This window comes from Borostomias antarcticus (genome assembly GCF_949987555.1).
Source record: "Borostomias antarcticus genome assembly, chromosome: 3".
Lineage (NCBI taxonomy): Eukaryota > Metazoa > Chordata > Actinopteri > Stomiiformes > Stomiidae > Borostomias > Borostomias antarcticus.
The window spans coordinates 14,354,847-14,378,232 of record NC_140236.1 but is presented as its reverse complement, the minus strand read 5'-3'; the positions used below and the strand labels follow the sequence as shown (position 1 = coordinate 14,378,232).

At 45.4% G+C, this 23,386-nt stretch overlaps 3 protein-coding genes across 6 annotated transcripts; 2 read left to right on the top strand and 1 right to left on the bottom strand.

Annotated features, from left to right (window-relative positions):
- Positions 1 to 1,835: 1,835 nt before the first annotated feature.
- LOC311307251 (suppressor of cytokine signaling 2-like) lies at positions 1,836 to 2,593 on the top strand (the record flags this gene model as incomplete). The annotated part of the gene is made up of 2 exons (XM_084436048.1): positions 1,836 to 1,974; positions 2,091 to 2,593. 2 exons carry the CDS (start codon positions 1,836 to 1,838, stop codon positions 2,591 to 2,593), a joined length of 642 nt encoding a protein of 213 aa, XP_084292174.1.
- Positions 2,594 to 8,606: 6,013 nt separating this feature from the next.
- On the top strand, positions 8,607 to 14,440 carry smim29 (small integral membrane protein 29). Of its 3 annotated transcripts, XR_014630357.1 has the most exons (6): positions 8,607 to 8,642; positions 9,342 to 9,660; positions 10,099 to 10,124; positions 10,461 to 10,566; positions 12,741 to 12,883; positions 13,264 to 14,440. XR_014630357.1 is itself a non-coding variant. In XM_084435803.1 (5 exons), exons 2-5 carry the CDS (start codon positions 9,556 to 9,558, stop codon positions 12,807 to 12,809), a joined length of 306 nt encoding a protein of 101 aa, XP_084291929.1. In that variant the 5' UTR covers positions 8,607 to 8,642; positions 9,342 to 9,555; the 3' UTR covers positions 12,810 to 14,440. The 3 variants fall into 3 exon arrangements, 2 of the variants coding, with proteins under 2 accessions (XP_084291929.1, XP_084291930.1); XM_084435803.1 differs by having other exon boundaries at positions 12,741 to 14,440; XM_084435804.1 differs by having other exon boundaries at positions 8,608 to 8,642; positions 9,345 to 9,660; positions 12,741 to 14,440.
- A 2,069-nt stretch (positions 14,441 to 16,509) lies between these two features.
- Positions 16,510 to 22,124, bottom strand: hmga1a (high mobility group AT-hook 1a). 2 transcript variants are annotated; one of them, XM_084461657.1, is made up of 5 exons: positions 22,016 to 22,124; positions 20,903 to 21,015; positions 19,073 to 19,153; positions 17,945 to 18,001; positions 16,510 to 16,970 (listed from the first exon to the last, which is right to left on the bottom strand). In XM_084461657.1, the coding sequence occupies exons 2-5, from the start codon at positions 20,999 to 21,001 to the stop codon at positions 16,905 to 16,907; spliced, it is 303 nt and encodes a 100-aa protein (XP_084317783.1). In that variant the 5' UTR covers positions 21,002 to 21,015; positions 22,016 to 22,124; the 3' UTR covers positions 16,510 to 16,904. The 2 variants fall into 2 exon arrangements, with proteins under 2 accessions (XP_084317783.1, XP_084317782.1); XM_084461656.1 differs by lacking the exon at positions 22,016 to 22,124 and adding an exon at positions 21,811 to 21,837.
- Positions 22,125 to 23,386: the final 1,262 nt, after the last annotated feature.

Below are 23,386 nucleotides of genomic sequence, written 5' to 3'. Positions count from 1 at the left end.
TGTAATGTAATGTAAATGTAATGTCTCTGCTATGAAGTATTTAGCCCATGTTTATTGCTCTCTGGAATATGTAGGGGTAGGACCTATGTCCACCACCCCATTGCTCTCTGTTAAGCGTATTGTGTTGCCTCTGTGGATGAAATGCGCTATACAAATAAAGATTGATTTGATTACTCTTCTACACCGTCATCATTGCGGCCATCCTCACCTCCTCCATCACCATATGGTACGCCACTGCCAAGAACAAGGGCAGACAGCAGCAGGTCATCCGCTCTGCTGAGAGGGTGATTGGGCTGCAACCTGCCATCCCTCCAAGACCTGCACGCCTCCAGGGCCCTGAAGTGGGCAAGAAAGATTGTGGCCTCCCGCCCTGGTCACAGACTCTTTGAACTCCACTGCGGCAGTAGGCCCATGTGGTCCATCAAGACCAAAACAGTTTCTCACAGACTGCAACTGACCTCATCAACAAGGCCCGACTCGCAGCAGACCCCCACTGACATGGTTTCTAGTTTTTGTACATTTATGTAGATTGTATTGGATATTGTATGGTATCACTTTATTATTGTATTTTGCACTGTCCTGTCTTGTTCTGTGTTTATTGTCATGTTGACCTAGTCAAAGGTGCACGCGGCACGCCTACTAGGCTGTGTGTGTGTGTGTGTGTGTGTGTGTGTGTTCGTGCCGTGGGTGTGTTGCTATATCTCTTTGTCTACAAATTTTGGTGACTTCATCGTCTGAGCCATGGATTGGTGGAGCAGAGCAGTAGTACTCCTACCCAGCGCTCCATGCACACGTGACGTCTTTCTGGGAATATTCCTAGAAAGACGTGCGCTTGACTCGACCGACAGAACACCACAACGCTGTGAGGAACGGACCGCACATAGTAGAAGACCATAACGGTGCCATTATGTAGAGGGGTGGTCGCGGGAGACTGGGAAAAGTATGGATCCTGTCTTGTTGATTTTCTTATTTCTGAAAAGATCAGGATAGCCTAAGCTGGAATACAAGTGCCACGAATGTTTTAGCAGGCTACCTTTTCTTTCTAGCTGTCGACTTCAGTCATGATGAAAGAGAATACCTGTTTGAGGCGTATGAGTGGATGATACAGGCTATTCAACTGGATTTAGACGACAGTCTTTTGATCAAGGTATGCTTTGTGTGCGGTCAATCATTTAGATAGGCCTAAACATTTATTTAGACCGAGTTCGTCATAGCCAAAATGTTTCAACTCAATGTCATTGGTTAGGCCATGTAGTCTTGTCCTATATCTTACTTGCATTGCTTTAATTTTGCTGAAAGTGTCCGTTTCATATGAAATTGAGTTAGGCCTAGAACACGTGCCAAGCGAAGTCTCTTCTTTTTTTCTTTCTTTTTTTTTTTGACTATGGAAGAGAATTTCGGCCTCGTTTTAAGGGATTCAGAAAGCAGGCTACGTTGAGGTGAGAAAATGTTGCTTTTCAAATTCCTCTGTCGTTTGGGTAGGTCTAGATAATTATCTAGCATTACCAGCATTTTTGTAGCCTATAGGAAAAATGTATATTTACTTAATTGTCGTAGCCTATTATTTTCCAATATAGTCAATAGGCAATAATCATTTTCTTTCTCTCTTAGGCGGTCATAGCCTACTGCTGCAAAAGGTTTAATAATTGTTGGAGATAGGCGTGGTTGTTCGAAATGATAGCATAGCCTTCAATAAGCTTTTTTTTGCCTTTATTCCCAAATTTGTTTTTCTAACTTTTTTTGATTTTGGACAATAATTCCCTGTCGTTGAACTGGAAGTCGTCAAGAAATCGAGAGCCGACGGAGCTCGTCTGTGGTTTTCTAACACAGTCAGGATGATTCTACCGACCACCAGCCCCGACAAGTCTCTCAGTACAGCCGGATTCAAGGACCCCGAGCTGGAGCCACTGCAGACTGAACCAAGTCAGGATGCTGCTGAACTGCAGAGAGCCATGGCCCATCTTCATGAATCTGGTTCGTGTCTGTCAGTGTCCTTAGGGGACATTTTGTGGAATAATTCAGTCACCCCCCCCCCCCCACACACACACACACCTCACTCTTGTCCCATCACTGTGTTTTTTGTGTGGCAGGCTGGTACTGGGGGCCCTTGACTGCTGCTCAGGCGAAGCAGCTGTTGAGTGAACGTCCGGAGGGCACTTTCCTCCTGAGGGACAGCTCCTACCAGGGGTTCCTCCTCACCCTGTCTGTGATGACCAGCGTCGGGCCCACCCACCTGCGCATCCAGTACTCCGGAGGCCTGTTTGGTTTTGACTCTGTGACGGTGGCGCGGCCGCGGCTCCGGCAGTTCGAGGGCGCGGTGGATCTCGTGCAGCACTACGCTGTGACCTACAGACATCTGGCCAATCAGCAGGACGACGGTCCGGGACCGCAGAAGGGCGAAGGCCACGCCGTTAACGCTGTGGCTCCAGACAATTCCCTGCAGCTGAAGCTCATCCATCCTCTCCCCAAAGCCTCTCCCAGTCTCCAGCACCTCTGCCGTGTGACCATCAACCGGTTTTCTCGCTCACATCAGCTCCTGCCGTTGCCCGGGAGGCTAAAGGACTTCTTGTTGGAGTACCCTTTTGTGCTGTAGGACAAAGGCATGCATTTTTGAGTTGCACAATTTAGTGATAGCCGATGGTGCTAGGATTATTCCATAAATCTTGTATCACACCCATTAAAAGCATAGTACACTTTGAAACATTTACCTCCTCATTGCCATGGCTTCAATGAAGTGGAGGAATTGAATTGATCTTTACACCAGGAGGGACTGGAAGCCTCTTGTGTAAATTGATCTGGATCTGAAGCTGCGTTTCCCAGAGGCATCGTAACGCTACGATGAACGCCGTAGCTTATGATGAACGTAGCGCTACGATGCCTCTGGGAAACGCAGGCCTGACCTCCTTGTCCTGTCACTGTCCTGCAGTGTTCTCAGTTAAGACGAGTCTTTCAGTAGAACATCAGACTCTCTACCGAGGCGGTGTGGTACGTATTTGTTGGATAATCTCAATCTTGTTTTCATCATTTCATGATCAACTGATTTGAATAAAAAAATGCTTAAAAAAAAATCTTCCACGCATCGTTCTTTCAATGATTTCGATTCAATGATCAAGTTCTGATGAAGTGACTATTCGGTGTTCATACAGGTTATGATTAAGGTTGCAAAGGGCCAGACATTTTCCGGAAACTTTCCGGAAATTCTCCATGGGAAGTTAAGGGAATTTAGGAAATTTTAACCTGTTTTTGTAGCATATAACAGCTTTTTTTCAAAATTTATTTTATTTTATTTTTTATACTTATTTTAGGATTTTATCCCATTTTCATCCAATGTGGTAGCCGATTGACTACTAACTGTTGAAGATTGGTCACATAACCCGGCTGGTTGGCAATGCAAAAGGGAGAGACAACTCATTGACTATCTCAGCTTGCAACCATAATTCCAACACCAGACAGGGTTGCGGTTGTGTGACGGACTCTCAAGCCGAGATTAAACTAACCACCCTCAGGGAGCGGCGGCCCAATAGGCCCCTCCCTCTGGACAGTGATCATCCAGGTTATGATGAAGGGACTGTTAGAGATGGTGTTCATCCAGGTTATGGGAACAGGGAGGGGATGGATTATTGCCATTTTGTTTACAATGATTTCTGGACAAAGAAAGGAAATGACCACCGCATGTCTCAAAAAACTGAAGGAAGTGTTTATTCTACATTTCAGTCCTGCCTTTGTATTGGGATTTACTGGACTATTAAATATATTTGGTTAAAAAAAATGTTGTTTAATACATAAATATAAATTAAAAATAATGTTATGTTTGTTAGGCCCTTGAGGAAAGGGGTCAAGCTTAGACAATAGACAATGACAATTAGGAGAGATATGAACAACCAAATACAACAAACTGCTGGATCAAAATAACTATTTTGGGTAGAATTAGTAACCAAACATGTTAGTGTAACCCAGCCTTGCTGGATCAGTGTAACCCAGTGTGTGATCGGTGATAAAGTCATTGGGTTGTTTTAAAACCAGAATTTTTAGAGTGTACTTTAATTGTTACTTTATTAAGACTGTACTTGTTATATTAGAATTATTTAAAAATCCAATAGTGTGTTATGTCACTGAGGAGTTGAGGTCTCCAAGGGAAACCCAGAGCAGTTGCTGCTGAATTGCTTATGATCCACTTCCTTATATACTTATATATATATATATATATATAATTATATATATATATATATATATCCCTGACCCTGCTTTCTGTCTAGCTCAGCCTCCAGCTCTTTCTAGGAAAAGAAAGGCGGCTGTAAGAATGCCATCCCATGAAGAAACCAGTGTGCGAGTGCATTCAGAGCTATTCTTAGAAGTGGTGATAGGGCAGGGAGTGAAAACACCAAGGCCTTTTCTGAGAATGGTTAGTTCTTGTGTTAATCACTTGCTCAGCCACCAACAGACTGTTTCCAATTAAACATTACGTTCTTGAGAAAATGAAGTATATGTTTCTAAAACAATTCACTTGTGTCTTGGATGTGTTCTTTATCATATCGTAAGTTATCACATTAACTGTTACAGTTGATAGGCAGAGACTGCTTTCGGTAGGGACAGTAATATGATTTTTTACAGATGCAGAAAGAGAGAGAGAGAGTGTGTGTGTGTGCGTGTTTGTGTGTGTGTGTTTGCTAAGCTTCTTGAATGAGTCATGGTTCCAGGAATAAGAAATTCCAGGAGGCTGCTGAACCCACAACTCACCCCCACCTGATTCCTCACTCAAAGCATTAACCTAGCTGGAGAGAGAGAGAGAGGATGGGAGAGAGAGCAGAGAGAGAGAGATATGGTGATATGATTTACCATGTCCATTGAGGCCTTTTATCTGCTCAAAATATCTTTATTAGGGTACATAGTGTAGTGTAACACTCTTTTAATCTAATTATGTGCATGTGACTTAATGAAATTATGGCTTTGAAGGTTTATTGAAAGCATTTAACATTATTTGAAAATGTACTTCTAATTGTAAAACACTGAATTTCAGTCTAATTTTTATGGTCTGACATGAAAACACACAGACACACACACACACACACACACACACACACACACACACACACACACACAAAATACTATAGTCCAGGTGCTAGGGTATTACAACAATTATGAACTGTAACTGTGCATGATATGACAAGTTCAGCCCAGTGTTCAAATTAAGGGCAGTACTTTGTCTATTGTATTTTTTTAATGTATATGATTCTATTTTTTTTAAATCTTATTTTCTCTTCTTTAATTTAATCCCTCAAAGGACATTTACCATACTGTTTATGTGCTTTCAACCAGCATCACTCACCAAGTATACACACTGGACTTTTCTTTATGTACTGAGAAATACACACACACACACACACACACTTTTCTACTGTGCACATGGACTAAGTGTGACCAATGGAAATGCATCACTAACGCTGGTAATACAATCTCCATCTCCACACATCTCCACCTCTGGATGCAGTTGACTAACCCACCATTCTCACTAATTTGACATTGTTTGTTCTCCTCCCTTCCAACAGAGAATTGTTCAACCCCCAGCCTCTCTCTCTTTTCATGTGTGCCCGTAGTTCCTGGTATTACAGTAATTATCAGTCATCACATGATCTAATATTGTTGTGTATCTTGCAGCCCTTTCTCCAGGGAGCCATCTGTTTTCAGAGAGCCTAGTCTCTGTTTTCCACCAGAGCTGAGTGAGGGTGGGGTGGGGCACTGGTGCTGCAGAATCCAGTGTGGAGGGAGGAGAGAGAGTGGGAGGGAGGAGAGAGAGCAGGAGGGAGGAGAGAAAGCAGGAGGGAGGAGAGAGCGGGAGGGAGGAGAGAGAGAGGGAGGGAGGAGAGAGAGAGGGAGGAGAGAGAGTGGGAGGGAGGAGAGAGAGAGGAAGGGAGGAGAGAGAGTGGGAGGGAGGAGAGAGAGCAGGAGGGAGGAGAGAAAGCAGGAGGGAGGAGAGAGCGGGAGGGAGGAGAGAGAGAGGGAGGGAGGAGAGAGAGAGGGAGGAGAGAGAGTGGGAGGGAGGAGAGAGAGAGGGAGGGAGGAGAGAGAGAGGGAGGGAGGAGAGAGAGAGGGAGGGAGGAGAGAGAGCGGGAGGGAGGAGAGAGAGCAGGAGGGAGGAGAGAAAGCAGGAGGGAGGAGAGAGCGGGAGGGAGGAGAGAGGGAGGGAGGGAGGAGAGAGAGAGGGAGGGAGGAGAGAGAGGGTGGGAGGAGAGAGAGTGGGAGGGAGGAGAGAGAGAGGGAGGAGAGAGTGGGAGGGAGGAGAGAGAGAGGGAGGGAGGAGAGAGAGTGGGAGGGAGGAGAGAGAGGGAGGGAGGAGAGAAAGCAGGAGGGAGGAGAGAGCGGGAGGGAGGAGAGAGAGGGAGGGAGGAGAGAGAGTGGGAGGGAGGAGAGAGAGAGGGAGGGAGGAGAGAGAGGGAGGGAGGAGAGAGAGTGGGAGGGAGGAGAGAGAGGGAGGGAGGAGAGAGAGTGGGAGGGAGGAGAGAGAGAGGGAGGGAGGAGAGAAAGCAGGAGGGAGGAGAGAGCGGGAGGGAGGAGAGAGAGGGAGGGAGGAGAGAGTGGGAGGGAGGAGAGAGAGAGGGAGGGAGGAGAGAGAGAGAGAGGGAGGAGAGAAAGCAGGAGGGAAGAGAGCGGGAGGGAGGAGAGAGTGGGAGGGAGAGAGAGAGCAGGAGGGAGGAGAGAGAGCAGGAGGGAGGGAGGAATGAGAGCTGCACAACGAGAGCTGGTCTGAAATGGACTGGCCGTGTTTTCCATCTTTTTCCTGGAAAGACAGAAATGCTTTGGAATCCAATCATCAAACTGTAGACTGCCACCAAATCCATCTGTATCGAAACCCCGTAGGCCTACTGAAATTCACATGGAGGGCTACTATGATTCTGTCTCCATACTCTAAACACATGGAGATCTATACGCTGTGATTTGCCTGCCTAAACATAGTAGGCTACTTTACTTTCAACACGTGAAGCTGGGCAAAAACATCTCCGACTCCAGGTCCATCAGCACTGGCTCCCCCAAGGGCTGCGTTCTAGGGCTCCCCCCTACTCTTCTCCCTGTACACCAACAGCTGTACGTCTGTCAAGCTCCTGAAGTTTGCAGACGACATCACCCTCATCGGTCTCATCTCTGAGGGAGACGAGTCTGCCTACAGGTGGGAGGTCGACCAGCTGCTGTCCTGGTGTGGCCAAAACAACCTGGAGCTTAACGATCTCAAGACAGTGGAGATGATCGTAGACTTTAAAAAGAAACCAGCCCTCCCCCCATCACACTGAATGACACCCCAGTGTCCACTGTTGACTCCTTCCACTTCCTGAGCCAGCTGAAGAAATTTGGACTACGAAAGGAAATGATGGTACTCTTCTACACCTCCATCATCGAGTCCATCTTCACCTCCTCCATCACCATCTGGTACTCCACCGCTACAGCCAAGGACAGGGCCAGACTGCAGCGTGTCTTCCAATCAGTCGAGAAGGTGATCGGCTGCATCCTGCCCTCCCTCCTGGTCCTGCACAACTCCAGGACCCTGAAGCGGGTCAGGAAGATTGCAGCTGACCCCTCCCACCCCGGCCATAATCTCTTCGTATGTAAGACGTACCGCACTCACACATCACGTCCCACATACCTATACACACACTCACTTACACATTACACTCTGCACACTCACTGTATATACACTGACTGCACTACCTTTTGTATACTGTTCTTTTTCTTAGCTTATCCTTTCTTGCACTAGCATTTTGTACTCGCCCTTTGCACTGTCCTGTCTCATCCCTGCACCCTGTCCAATGTTGTCTCAATGTTATGCACCACGACCGAAAGCAAATTTCTAGTACAATGAAAAACTGCATGGCAATAAACAGATTCTGATTCTGAAGATTGAGATCTGTCCTTCCATCTGGCATTTATGCTTAAAATAAATCCCTGGTTTAGGCCTACATCAGGTAGTCTACACAGTGTGTCCCTGACAATGATCTGGAGTGTTTAGGGTTCATAGAGATGTCATACGCTGACCTACTAGATGTACAGTAGGTGTCACTGACCCTGACCTGACAACCAAGTCGAAGTCCTCACCTTTGAGTGCAGCTCTGCACCTCAGGTGTATGGAGAATTGGCGACATCTAGTGTAGAGTAAATAATCGTCAGTAGACTAATGCACGGGACGCGGTCTAAGTCAGACTCCACATTCTAGGTCAGTCTACTCAATTTCTCGTAAAGAAGATTGAGCGAACAAGACGGGTGTCAAATTATGGCAGCAATAAAATCAGTGGTATTGCATTTGCAATGTCTTTGCTCTACCCGTAACCCTGTCCTGTCCTGCACCCCGTCCTGTGTCGTCTGCAACAGCGTATGCCTTAACCGTAGTCAAATTCCTAGTATGTGTGAATCATATACATGGCTAACTAAACGGATCTTGAATCTTAAATCTTGTGGTAGGATATGAGTCATATTTCTGTTAGGATTGATCTGCACCACTAGTAGCTACTACTGCACCTCCTACGGTTCCACAGATATTTCATTGGTTGAAAACCAGCTTCGCTCCACCTCCAGCCCTGTCAATCAAAACATGCAACATTTGTTTACTTCCTGGTTGGTAACGGACTGTTCAGGGGAAACGCAACGACTGACCGACGGTGAGTGTCAAATTACCGTCGACTGTGGAGCTATTCGATGGTAATGAAAATATATAATTTACCCGCGTTAAATAACTTGACCACGAAATTGTAAATATTTAACCTACTTAGTGCAATTCCAGCAAATAGACGGATCCCTGCATTAATGCGTGGACTAGATTAGCTAGGAGAGTGCCTTCTTGCCTGCCTGGCCGCCTTGTACCTTGTGAATGTGCACATTGTCGATTAGCTCACATGATCTAATTTAGGTCATCATGTAAGTTAGCAGTCCAAATGTGACTACAGCTAGCAGTCATAACTATCACTTGACAGATGTGTTGCCTTTGCTGAAGCAGTGATGGACACATTTGGACCAGGATTTAGATTGAGGAAGCCCTTTGGAATGATCCAATGCAAGGTTAACGAGCATGATGACAAAAAATAAAGACTAGCTAACGTTCCAGATTCAAGATGGTGAGCTAATGATGCAGATGAGATGTGGATGCAGATGAGATGTGGATAGTACGTCTAATATGCATGTATGCGCACATTCACTCTTTACACTGATGACCTTAATTTGTCTTTCAAAAAGAAATGGCGTTTTCTAATACCAGACAGGATTTAAAAAATGCTGTTATTTCTGAGTTGTGTATTATAACCCAGTGTGAATACATCTATGCCAAACCATGTGCAAATTCCTTTCCCTCTGCTTCCCTCCAGCAGATTTCACACTGATTAGGGAAGGGGGAGAGACCATGTGGAAGTCACATGAACGAGGAGGATGAGGCCCCAAGAACAGGGAGGAAACCAGAGGACTGCCACGCTCCTGCTGCCTCCAGCAGGGAGTTAGCCATCTGTAGAAGAAGAAGCCCCACCGGGACAGCCCCCCACCCCACCCCGTACCCCTGTCCCACCTCGTCCTCAGACATATGCAATGAACAGCACCACCCAGCCCCCGGCCATCGACGGGGACGCAGCGGTCGGCTACGTGTTGGTGCCCTTTTTCCTCATCACCATCATCGGGATAGCCGCAGCTGTGGTGAGTGGCTAGGCTAGCATCCATGTTATGATGGGGAGGATGGATGGATGGATGGATGGTGGACAGGGAGTTGCACATCTTCTGGTTAAATTGTGAAGCACAGATTGCATTGGGCGCTCTCTCAACTAACCAGCCTTACTGCAGGTTGCTTGACAAGAAGCCACTCTTGAGTGTTTGTATCTATCCTTGGATGAATACATTCTGGTAACTCTGATGAACTGTTTTGCTTCTTAACCCATATTGAATGAGAAATTCTACAACAATAGGTGGATGGATGGCTGATGGATGTATGGAGGGGATCAGAGTGCTGACTACTTGCTATATTGCTCACTAGGCCTCTCTGTAACCTAAGGTGTTGGTCATCATAAACCCTACTGTATGTAATGTTTGCCTATTTTAAGTCATCTGATCTTAACATGCTCCCATCTTTGGCTGCAGGTGATGTACATACGCAAGAAGCGAAGGTGAGGTCTGTTTATTCTACAACTCGTAAAACTGCGGCTAGGCTACCTTCACTAAGTTAGGGGCGGCTGTGTCTCAGGAGGTGGAGCGGGTCGTCCAATGATCGTAGGGTCGGCGGTTCAAATCCCGGCTCCTCCTGTCCACATATCGAAGTGTCCTTGGGCACTGAACCCCAAATTGCTCCCAATGAGCAGGCTAGCACCTTGCATGGCAGCTGCCGCCATTGGTGTGTGAATGTTTGTGTGTGAACGAGAGGCCATTGTGAGGCGTTTTGGATAAAAGTGCAGTCCATTTACCATTAGTCCATATGTAAAACCCTTTCCTGTGGCGTCTCTCAGGCTTGACAGACTTCGACACCAGTTGTTACCAGTTTACACCTACGACCCCTCGGAGGAGCTGAACGAAGCGGAGCAGGAGATGTTATGGAAGGAGGAGGATACTAAGGTACCGCCGTTCTGTAATGCTGTGACTGCTGGGGTGGCGCTTGTTCTTATTGGATGACTGGGATGACAAGCCTGACGCTCAGACTGAATCACCATTTCGTTTCACTTCATTATTCAGTCTGAACAGGCTCCTGTTGCAGCTGTTTTCCCAGATGGGCGTTGCCAAAGAGGGAGCCCTCAAGTGATTAGTTCGTCCCCTAACCAATCACTTTGCGCAGTTTAATTCCGTCATCGCATTGAAAGTAGGGATGTCAATTTTAGGCATTTTTCTTTATCGATAATTGGTAATGTGAACGATCAGTTAATCGATTAATTCAATAAAAATGTTATAATAATATTAATAATAATAATAAAATTCGTTTTTATTATATTCTCATCAACATTCCTCAATCAGTTTTATTCCTTTCTCAACATTAGGAATTAGGTTATTAAAATGAAAATAAAACATTAACTTAACATTCCTCCAAAATGAACTTGGTAACTGTAACAGAACGAATTATTATGTTATTCTAACGAAATCTTCACATCTGACATTTAGCGGCTTACTTGTTCTTGTTAGGGAAGATCAGCATGTCGACGTGTTCGGGTGTGAGTTAGTAATACATCCATGGTCGGGAGCGGATCCTGGTAACAAGCAGTCCAGCGTTAGAAAATACCCTCTCCGATGGCACTGATGTCGCAGGAATGCAGAGGTACTGGTGTGCTAACTGTGTCAATCTGGGGAATCTTGTGGAGTTAACGTTCCACCAGTCTTCCGGATTTGTATCCAGTTGTGGGGGCATGTGGTGTACAAAGTTCTCAACCTCCATGTCCATGTTGCCAATAGCAGGAGCAGCTGCGTACTGCTCGCCCAAAAGAAGAGCCATGGCTGAGACATTACGCAGGGCTGCAGCTTCAGCTCCCGGTGCTGGCTGAGCGTCTGCATCGAGAAAGCAGAAGGATGAACTGCGCTTAGCTCATAGAGTGTACCTTCATATTTTCTGCTTGTTATGTGCATATTTAGTTATATAAAAACGACCACAAATCATCACTATGAATTCCGTGAAGTGTCTCCCTGAAAATATTGCTTGGCGATGCCTCGTCATTGTATTAGAATTCCATATCACTGTACCAACATTACTGTCCATAGAAGTTGGTGGAATGGGAGTTAACGCAGCCCCCCTCCAGGATTCCAAATTGCAGTGCTATCGTCCAAATTAGAAACCCAGTTTAAAACCAACCCATCGCCGCTAGATTTGAAAACAGGAATTGTTTTGAGCTACAAAGAAAGGTAAATTATCACCAAACGTTGTCTGGTTATACAGTATACATTTACAGTTTTTGTGGCGTTGTCCCTCAGAGTGTGCGTAGCCACTTCCACTAAACTTTCACTTTCTGTTTACATACCGGTAGACCTCTTTGATTTGTTTTGTTGGATGACACAGGGCATATTTTCATTATGTCCATGAGAGTTTAATTTTAAGAAATAAAGGCCTGCCTCTAATATACGCCTACCTCCAATAAAGGCCTGGGGCTCTCTGCAGCTCAGTAAATAAAGGCCCCGGCCACTATTAGAGGAGTTACGGTACACAATCCTATATCGAGTAAAATCCCATTATCGAATAAATCCTTAACGATCCTCATCGATTTTCGATTAATTGATTACATCCCTAATTGGAAGGACGCTGATTGGACTGGTTGGAATTCCAAACTGGTTGGAATTCCATACAATTGCGACATATCACTTTTGTCATAACATTGCGCCTTGAAATTTGCCCACATCCATCGCAGTCCATAAAGTGACATTCGTCCACAGCTGTCACAACTCGCGTGATGTGATGTAATTTCCGCTGTGCAACTAATCTCTCGATCGGAATTGTCTGGTAGCCCCCCCCCCCCCGCTCAACAACTTGCCGGGCTCACTGTCGTTATTTTGCCTTGGGTGGCCAATTGCCTCCCGCCCGGCCTGTTTTGAATGCAGCCTAGGTGATGCTGCATTGAACAGAACCTCAGAAAGCTGCTTTTGGTGCAGTGTTTCGACTAACGCTAGGGGGCGATGTTGGCCCTTCATACACTGTAGGCAGTCTACTCTGGCTGTTCGTAGCCTAGTCACTGAAGCTTTTTAGTCTCTGGTTTTGATAATGCAGTGAAACCAGTAAGCATGCTCACACTCGCCATGTCTCTTTGTGTCTACAGGTGGTGCAGGGATGGGCGAGGGCTTATCAGCAGCGACGCCCCCTGCTGAAAAAAGACATCAACGCATGAGTATGACACCAGACTACTGGTCAGGAGGGATAACCCTAGGCCAGAGACGTCAGTCAGGACACCCTTAAGGAAAAGTATGCACCAGGGAACAGCCTAGCCTGTGGTCATGCCTTTATATCATCATCTTCATCATCGTCATCGTCCTCCTCTCCACTGTTGAAGCTCTGATGCCAATCCTGTGTGCCTGTATAGCTGCAGTAATCACTGTCATCAAAGCATATTGGTTGACATTTGGAGATTATTTATTTGAGTTTATTTATTCAACTTTTTTAAGCCGTTCTTTTGTGTGCAATGATATTGGCGTTACAGAAACTAAAGTGGTATAATTCGTCCAAAGACACAGTTTACAGTGGCACTGTGCCCTAGACTGCCTTAAATGTGTATTGACAGACAGACATCTCCAGTCCTAAGGGTCTAGTCAAGTATAAACTCTTTCTGTCCTTCTTTCAATCAGTGGCTGAATGAGATGTGCTAAGCCAGGAGTGAGAGCTCTTCACAAGCTGTGACAATATGAACGGCTGAATGAAGTGTCCCGCGCAGCATTTCAGCCGTGACAGAGGCCAGGCCCCTGAGGACTAGCGTTGCTCTCCGGTGAGCTAGGGAGGACATCCACGGCTCGGTCTTGTGTGAAAGCCGTGAGCGGTTATGCGTCTTGCTCTTCTTCTGCTCTGCTGGTTTGTCCTGTGTACATTTCCTTTGTATCTCGCCAGCCAACGCCATGCTATGAATGTGACACAGAAAGTGTGCCAGCCCTTACAATAGTATTTTGTCCTGTCTTGTTTCTTGCTGTTAAATTGAACCTCCCTAGTGCTTAGATCTCTGATGAAGAGGCGATGAAAGAGAAAATATTATTTACTTTACTTGTGTCTTAGGTAACATGTCTCATGTCCCTGCCCTTGTCTCCTTTTGGCCAGTGAATGTATTTAGGCTAGTCAACCAGCCACCCCTATCTAGCCCTAGGTGAAATTGTGCTTCAGCCAACTCTTATGACTCTCGTGTATGGCATGACAACCCAGATCTGGAACCAGGCTTGGCCTACCTCTCCTCCCACCATTCATCTCTGACTACTACCCTAAATACATCCTGTCTGGAAAGCGTGGCACTAGAGTGACTGCCCCGTGAGCAGACAAACCTTTGAGTAGAATGCCATTAGCCTGACTATGGTAGTACTCAGGAGCCCTCAGACACTCTGTCTCTATCAAAAGTATACTCGTTACTCCCATGTTACTCTGACCCTGCTGGCCATGCATACATTAAGTATGAATGTAGGAAAAATATTTAAGACCTCCACCATACATTGACATCATTGTTCTTGTTCATGTTAGAATCCACTTGATAAACATTTCAGCAGGTCTTGTCTTGTGCAGAGGAGCTAGTGAACTTTCTCCTTAATTGTGTATATTATATTATGCTGTACTATAAGGGGTGGACAAACGCCCGCCTACTTGAAGGTCATGTAATAGTCATCTACACTTCCGAATTGACCAGCCCGGTCTAAAGGTACGACGGCCCTTTTTTTGTTGTCTTGCTTTAAAGATGAAAATGTGAACTTGAAATGTAAATCTGACAGCACTGTTATCAAGGATTTGCACACCATGTCTAGACTTTAAGGGGTTACTGATGTTGCTTCTCAAGCGCTGATGGAGTTATTTATCTTATTAAAGCAAGCAGAGTACATAGACTTTTTTGTGAATGGTTTGGATGCAAGATGTTATGCAAATACAATAAAATGGCACTATTTTGCCAAGCTGTTTGCCATGGGCTCTTCTCTAAGGTGTGAGGCACTGAAGAGATTTTTGCAGTTGTTGGTCCCTGATGGCAAATAGCACATCGTATTACAGCTAATAGCTTACAGTTTGTAGCAAGTGAAGAGGATTCAGAACAAGAAAAGACAAAGAATAAATTCTTGTATTTATTGACCATTTCTGGATACAAATTGTCATAGGGCAGCATAGAAATATAGACATTGTACATTTATAGACGGTGTACATTAAAAAGAATGACCCCATCCCATTGACTTTATATAAATGAACATACATGATGCTGGTACATGGGGGTACTGTACATTGTCATAACAGTTGATTGAATTATGAAATGACCATAGTCCAACATGGGGAAGAACCCTGTGCTAAATACACCAAGGCCTATGACAGACTAACAACTTCGATAGAGCGCCCTGTCTTTGTCACTAAACACACACACACGCACACACACAAAACAACATTTGTCCATGAAAATCTGAACCAAGCAAACATTTCAGTGCACCAGAAGAGAATTTCTTAAACGGAAAAAACACACCTGCTATTCTACCACAGTCAGCGAACACAGTTTGAAAGCTGACAGGTCTCCCTGACTCCCGCACGTTTGACCAACCTGTCTGTTAGCTCTATTCAAAAACCAGAAGAGCTCAGCGGTGTGTGTGTGTGAGCACACGTTCACAAGCTACGCAGTCATCTCAGAATACCTAATTACAGTCAGATTAAAAAAAGACAAAAAAATACATCAACTATGTAATACAGACATCTCTCACACTCTTGTCAGAGGTTACATTGTACAATTGGAACCAGTTGAATGTAATAATATGGTTAAGTCAGCCGTTGTTGCGTGAGGTATGTGATTCCAGGGCCTGTCTGGCCCTCTTGCAGTTTTCCGGGTTTATAACTGAGGTTGTAGCAGCTTAGGTTTGAGGAGAAAACCCAGTAATTGGACTGTGATATAGAGTTCCCTGACACAGAGCAACACACACGAACAAGACAAACTGTTTTTCTGAAGCAGACAGCAGACACCGTATCCTCAAAGACAACGAGGAGTACATCAATGTCCTGTACCAGGTGATGATACAGAGGGGACTAGGTATGGAAAGCAGCGAGAGCTGAAATGGAATGACTATTGTACACTGCAGCGGGGTAACATTGACAGTGGCCTCTCTGTAACAACTAGACTCAAGAGTTTTCCCAACCACAGTTTGCTTCAACATCCTGAACCGACTACCGGGCACTGCAGAAACTACAACTGTAGAGCAGTAAAGAGAACGGCCGAGTTCATTAAAGCTCCCTGATGTGATGAGAGACACGTTTTCTCCCAACTCGTTGCCTGCCCAGCCGTTGTCAACCCACGAAACTACTACCATCATGTCGAGTTGTCGTCTAAGCAAAATGGGCATACTGTCTCCGGTTTCTGATGGTGTGTTTTATGACTCAGAGGAACAGGATAACAAACAGGTCAGTTGGGATCTGACTCCATCTTTGAGAATGAACAGCAACACTTTTACACAAGCCTCTTCCCAGTGGAGCCCACGGGAGGAGGGAGGAGCCACGACAGAGGAAGGACAGTTCTGGGGAGGGAAAGGGACAATTCTATTCTGCACTAGCGAAGGATCACCAAGGGAGGGGTCAGTTGTTACAGAAATTAGACATGGATAATATTTCTATAATCAGCTATTTTAATCTCATACTAATAGATCCTGGAGATCAGCTCCTCCACCCATAAGTAGGTGTAAGGGATAGATTAACCACTTCACATACAAACACACAGAACAAAACAGCAAGCATAGGTAAAATCCACCTTTGTCCAGTATAAAACATGGAGAAAGTATATATGTCCTACCAGCTTAGATATGGGGTATATGGAAAACAAATTAGTTACATGAAGCGGAGAAAATGTCCTACGCACACTGTCTTTTGAAGGTCCAAAATCTCATCAGAGCATACTTTTGTCCAGTATAAAAGACTTGCAAATACCACAACATACAGATAGAGAGAGAGAAAGAGAGAGAGACAGAGAGAGCCAGATTGATAGAGAGAGACAGATGGATAAATACAAAGACAGAGAGAGAGAGAGAGAGAGACAGACAGAGATAGAGAGAGAGAGAACGGTCACCTGTCTGGTGATCCTTTGATAAGATCGTTTTGTGAAAGGTCCGTAGTTTATCCAGTGCTGCTGCAGACAGACGTGGTGGACTGTGTTGATCCTCCTTTGGCTAGAAAGGCAGGAAGTGGACAGTGGAGGAGTTGGGTGGCACTGGTGTTGCAGATTCAGCCCAACTCTGCTTAACAGGAAGTCAGTATGTTGAGTGAGGTAGCGTGGGGTTGCAAGTTACTGCTCTTCCTCTTCCTCCTCCTCTTCCTCAGACGACTCCTGCGATGCTTTTTCCTCCTTCTCCTGAAAAATCAAATACAGGTCAAACATGTTTCACTCCAATAAAAGTCTCCAGTCGATTAGGTCTCAACAAAAAGGACCGTTTTGAAATTGTGTACCCAGTACCCACATACTAAGTGCCCTTGCTAGACAAAGTGGAGAAATTAGTGATAAACAAAAGCAATGTGAAGTCCCCAAGAAGACCAGGCCATCTGTAGTGATTCATGTGAGAGGTGAGTCACAGTGAGACATCCACCTCTCCTCCCCTCCCTCCTCAAACTCTCACATCCTCCCACTGCTCCCCAAGTTTTCATTCATAAAAACCAAGCCTAGTTGGATCGGTTACTACAGGTCATTCCACTGTATGACTAACTCAAAGCAGGCTTGGATTCCCCAACCACTCACACATACTAGAACAAAACCACCACAGTTTCTTGCTACATGATAGTACTAAAACTTGTTTTACTTGATGGACACTTTAAGCAGGATAATAAAAAGCATACAAATACAATATACTGTGCCTACAACCCTGTGTAGGTCCAATTACTACCTAGTCTGTGGAAGTATTCATGGGCTCTGTGTGACTAAGGACTGTGGGATTTTGGCCGGCAGTTGAAAGTGAGCATATGGATGGAAACCAAATAGCAGCGATGAGTAAAGACTGAATCCTTCTTGAGAGGAAGGAAGCAGAGGAGAGAGGAAACTTTCACTTAAGAAAGCAACATTCCCCTACTGGGACTCATCTTGGATACATTTATAACCAAATTATGCTAAACTAGAACGTCATATGAATGTTATATCATCGAAACATCAAACTTAAGCGGTCGCTCTAAATTACCGACAGAGCGTGCGAGAGAATGGAAACCAATCCTGAAAGGGATGCCTGGGAAACCTCCTTAGCTTCAACGATGCGTTTTACCATAACGATAACATAATGTCATTCGAGATCAATCACGATTGTATCAATATGACCAAGTACAGTCGACGGTAACGCTCACCTCTTTCTTAGGTCTTCCCCTGCGTTTCATTCCCGCAGACGAGGCTGCCGGAGCCTTCTGTGGAAACAGACACAGCAGCACAGTAGAGTCAATCATCCCTGCACAAGGACCACCTTCTTTTTACAGCCACTAGAGGGCAGCGACACCTCTGTGATGAGACGGCCTGCCGAGGGGGCATCGGGTTCATTGGCTATTATCTGGGAGGCCGACAGGAACTGCACACAGGGCACTCCAGTTCGCTGGCCACCTGGTCTGAGGCTCAGAGACAGCTGGTAAAAATGGGCAGGAGACGAGCTAGCAGCAGCCCTATCTATCCCCCCACATAAACCCACGTGCATGTATACATTCCCCCCCCCACCCCACACGCACGCGCATGTATGCGCGCATGCACGCACGCACACACACAGCATCTAGGACATGGTGCTTTAGAGGAGCGAAGGAGAAATCAGCTGTTGCTATGGCGACGACAGGGAGAAAAGAACTAGGACTGTGTGCTGGAGGGGGGGGGGGGGGTGTAGTGTCAGCTTGGAAACAGTCTTGCGGCCTCTGCACCTGCACCACACTGTGCATGGCAAGCTACAGGAAGCTGGAGGACAGGAAGTCTGGGGGAATTAACCAAAAGTGAGCGTCTCTTTAAACAGCCAGTAAACCCAAGATCTTACAAAGGGAAGCTCTGGCTTTGCTATTTTTGACACTTGCTGGGTGAGGGAGGGGGGGGCGGGGTTAAATTGCAGTTAAGCTGTAAATCAAATATAACAACAGGACTTCCTCTTAACCGGATGGGGTTAGCTATTGCAGTGATAAAAAAAAAAAAAGGTCATTAACCGTCATGGGGGACAAAACGGTCCTTTGAAAATCCAAGCTCAGGATCTAATAATCTTGTTTATTTCTACTTTTGGTTACAGCTAACACTGTCTGAAGCTAAGTTAGCGGGGGAGGTCATGAGCTGGTAGCCCCCCCCCCCCCAAAAAAAAGGCATTCCATCTAGTTCTGACTGTAGTCTACCTTAACCGGCAACATTAGGACCAGTGTCAGTCATGGTTTTAGCAGGATGGTTACTATGCCTACACCAGCAGATCCCCCCTCTCCTCTCTCAGATATCAAAACGGGCCTGCAGTGTTTACTTACCTTGCCCTTGGTGGATGTCTTGTTTTTGCTGCCCTTCGGCCTTCCCCTGGGCCTCTTGGGAGTCGGGGACCCACTGGGCTCCTGGGAAACGTTGGGGAAACGTTCAGGCAAACAGCAAAAACCACGTCAACAACAGTCAAGGGACGTGCATGACAGTAAACTTAACACTGTATAGCACCGAGATGCATCTATCCGTAGTTGCGTTCCAGGATGTTTTGGATGTTTCATCACCCATGCTCATGTGTAATGTGATGTACAGCAACAAACAGTTTCCTGCACGAGAGACTTTGTTATTAAGCCACACAAAGACTCCATTACACCGTTCAAGGTCGGTGGAACTGACACCCGTTGCTACTTTAAGACTAACAGGTGGTCATAGCCACAGGTTGCCAAGTTCTATTGAATGTAATGTAACGAGCTCCAAAACCAGAATTAGTCTGGGGCAGCTAATAAAAAAATGAAGAAACAGTATTCATATAGAATTTCTGGACTGGACAGGACTGTGTACACATAGTCAGGCAACTGCACATTACGCGCATGGATATTCACACATTATTACTTGGAGGGAAAGCTCCTCCAGCGTGAGACCTACTGGATATATAAACTCAATACCATGTCACCTAAGGGAATTAATGAGGAGTTTGACATTAAGCCCTTTCTGTGAACTGGTGGTTGGTGCGTTCACTCTCCAAACGGTGTAGCCTACATTGTTGTAGGCCTATTCATTGCACTGTGATAAGTCCCTATTATCTTTTTTGTATCCGTTTTTTGTATCTGTATCTAGATGGATGTATATAGGCTATTCATAATGTCATTTTTATGTGTTTATATATGTGCAGCCTCTAACTGCACCTTTTAGCCTAATTGACTGGCACATGATGTCAGATGTGATGTCACAGGCTCTCAGCCTATATATACCTGCTACCTGTCATTTGAAGCTTTGAAGTTGCCTGATGAAGACCTAAGGGTCGAAACGTTGCGATACTCTCAATAAAGTGGACCGGGAGAAATCAGTGTGCGGATCTTTCCTCCTCTTCTCACGTATTCACACATTATGACATATCAAACAGTAGGAAGCTAAATTGGGTTACGACAAAAACGCAAAGACCAATAGATGCTTCGACAGGATGGGCGATGGATGGATCCAACGCAAATAAACATGATTAATACATCTGGCTCTAACATGGCAGGGCAGCCTACTGTTACCTTCCCAGTGTGTTTACAGTTGCAGCTAATAGCAACCGAGCAATCCAATACCCCGACACCCTCAGGTGAGTGACAGCTGCAGGGCCCAGCCTCCGCGTCGTCTCCCCGCCTGCGTCCACCACTCGGCGAGGACAGGGGGTGGGGTGTTTTAAGACGGTCGGATTACACATCCTTGATGAACCCGACAGACCACAGGAAGATCATTACAGATGTCCGCGCACGGTGGCGGTCGAAGGGCAGAGGACTGGTCAAAATGATCCAGATCCAATGTCTCTTTGGTCTTAGTCATAGCAAGAGTGAGATGACTCACTGTAGCCCCAGATGATCCATGGCAGAACCGGCAACATGACACCACATGCTATGTGTATTGTTTCTGGGCCGGTTCCTCTACACAGGTCTGCGTGAATCAGCCAGGTACAGGTAATGTAGCTCTGATCATCATGTCGCCGAGTGCCAAGACGGATAGATGAGGATCAGCCACACTCAAAATAGCTGGGATTCATTAGACAGCCCAGACTTAGTCACTAGCCTACATTATAATTTGATACCTGTGACTGTGTAGCAGCAGGTAGGCTCAAGAGAGAGACCGGGTGCCAAATACACAGATTAAAAAGTATGACTTACCTCAGAACTTTTGGCTTGTGGCTGTTTCCGAGGTCTCCCACGCCCTCTCTTCTCTGCAGCCTCCTTCTCTTTAGGTGAGACGTTTACCTTGTCACTCATGTTTCCTCAGTACACTGAGAAACAGCAAGGAAGTCAACATGATTTGTCACTGTCGCATGGTATCATAACCCCCCCCCCCCACACACACACACACACACACACACACACACACACACACACACACACACACACACACACACACACACACAGAGTAATGGGACATCAGGCAAAGCAATGCATAACAGGACTGATTAATCTGTACGTATTTGCAGCATTAGTTATGTTTCTTCTGCGCACTATTCATGGGGCTACTGATGCGAGAACAGGAAGGATCTCTAGTCACCAGCCGGCTTGCACTGTGGTGGAGATATCAGTAGGAGGCCGCACACTGCACAATGATCCGACATAAATATAATTTAGCCACCGTCCATTAGATTAGGCCGAATGCTAAAGCTGACACAATATATTAGCCGACATAAACAACGGCGCTGAACAGAGACAAACTAGATGCGCGTATAAAACAAGGTTGCATTTCCAGGATAGTTACAGTAGCCTATGGCTTTCAAGTGCTCGGCAATGTTTAAAGCCCAGTCCTCGCTACGGATGCCTTGCAGTTCCAGCAGCCGAAACACGCAATAGAATAACAAAAGGGGACACATACGGTGTAACCTACATACAAGCCTGTCTCAATGCGAGCGAGATATGTACAGTTTGTCGCTCATAGATGTGGGTTTGACAAATATCGACCAAAATCCTCGACGTTATTTTCAACATTCACCCTTATGTTGGATTCTCGAGCCCCTAATGTAATTTGGGTGAGTGGCCAGATCCGTTTGGATTGTTGCATTGAGTTCTATGCTTGCTCTTACCTTTATTCCTTGAAGAATATGGCCCTGACCAAATTGAAACGAAAGGTTCTGAACAATCTTGTCTGCTTTACCGGTTAAAGCCTTTAAAGCTCCTGCCTTATTCGCCAGAGACGCACACAGCCCGCCCCTTTCAATCCCAGTGCATGCAACGTTAAAAACACAGTAGGCCTAGTGAATATAAGTGCAAAGAATTCATGCAATTTACCAGGACAAACCCGAAGCAGGTTGACGAGCCGATCCAAATGGGAGCTAAAAATAGCCTGTGCGTCTTGTTTCTCCAAGAAAAAGAAAAGGCGCCAGCCTCGGGGAGTTTGAGCACTTTAAAGAGCTGTCCTCATGGGAGCTCTTCCATCGAGGGGCGGAGATATGTTAAGTGGGCCACCAACATCCACCCCGACCCTCCTCCACCCTCCAGAACCCAAACTCCCTCCACACGGATTAGTGTCCAGGTAGGTAACACGAAACATTCTAAGGTAATAAAGAATATTTGTTAAAGTGATCAGAGAAGCTCAGAGTAGCTCAGTAGGCCTAGTTGCTGTAGTAGTAGTGGTAGTAGTAGTAGTAGTAGTAGTAGTAGTAGAAGTAATAATAATAATAAACTTTATTGTATAAGATATTTTCAAAACGCAATTTTTACAAACAGAAAAGACATAATGGGGTTATTCTATCTATCTATCTATCTAGCATTTTAAACTCGTTGCAGGTTTTTCATGGACTTATGGGTAGACCAGATAAAAGTGCATTACAGTAATCAAATCTGCTAGACACAAAAGCATGTAGGTCTGAGTTGTTTTGCAATCGGCAATGGAGATAGTATCACAGACCTTAGAAATATATCTTAGGTGAAAATATGTTGTTTTACAGACATTGCAGATGCAGTTATTGAAACTTAGATCACCATCAAAGATAACTCCTAGATGTCTGATGTGGTTTTGACTCACAGTCTAGATAGGGTAACAAATATATTCTTTGTCTTGTCTTTGCTTAGTTGCAGAAAGTTCTGGGACATCCACAAGTTTATGTCATCCATACAATCAAGTTGGCAGCTGACAGACTTGTGAGCATCGGGTACTAATGACAGATATAGATGAGTGTCATCTGCATACTGATGGAAGCTAATGTTATGTTTATTGATAATACTAGCTATCATGTATAGATTAAATAATAAAGGGCCAAGAATTGAGCCTTAGGGGACTCCGTATGATATGGCATGGCGTTCAGAGACGTGAGTGCCAAGGGCAACATAGTATTCACGACCAGCTGATTATGATCTAATCCACTTTAAAACAGTGCCAGTGAGGTCAATCCAATAGTATGTCATGGTCAACCGTGTCAAAGGCAGCACTAATTATCTAAGAGAACCAATATACTGTCGGTTGCCTGATTCTCTATTAACATTCAGATCGTTTAGCCATAGACGGATTATGAAATGATGGGCACCTGGGCACAGACATGTAAAGGGCCCCCCCCACCACCCATTTCATTTATCACATTTTTGAATTTGCCCAATGAGACGACATCCATTTTGAAGGTAATTTGAGAAAACTCGCAATAAAAGCAGCTTTAGCCAGCTCGA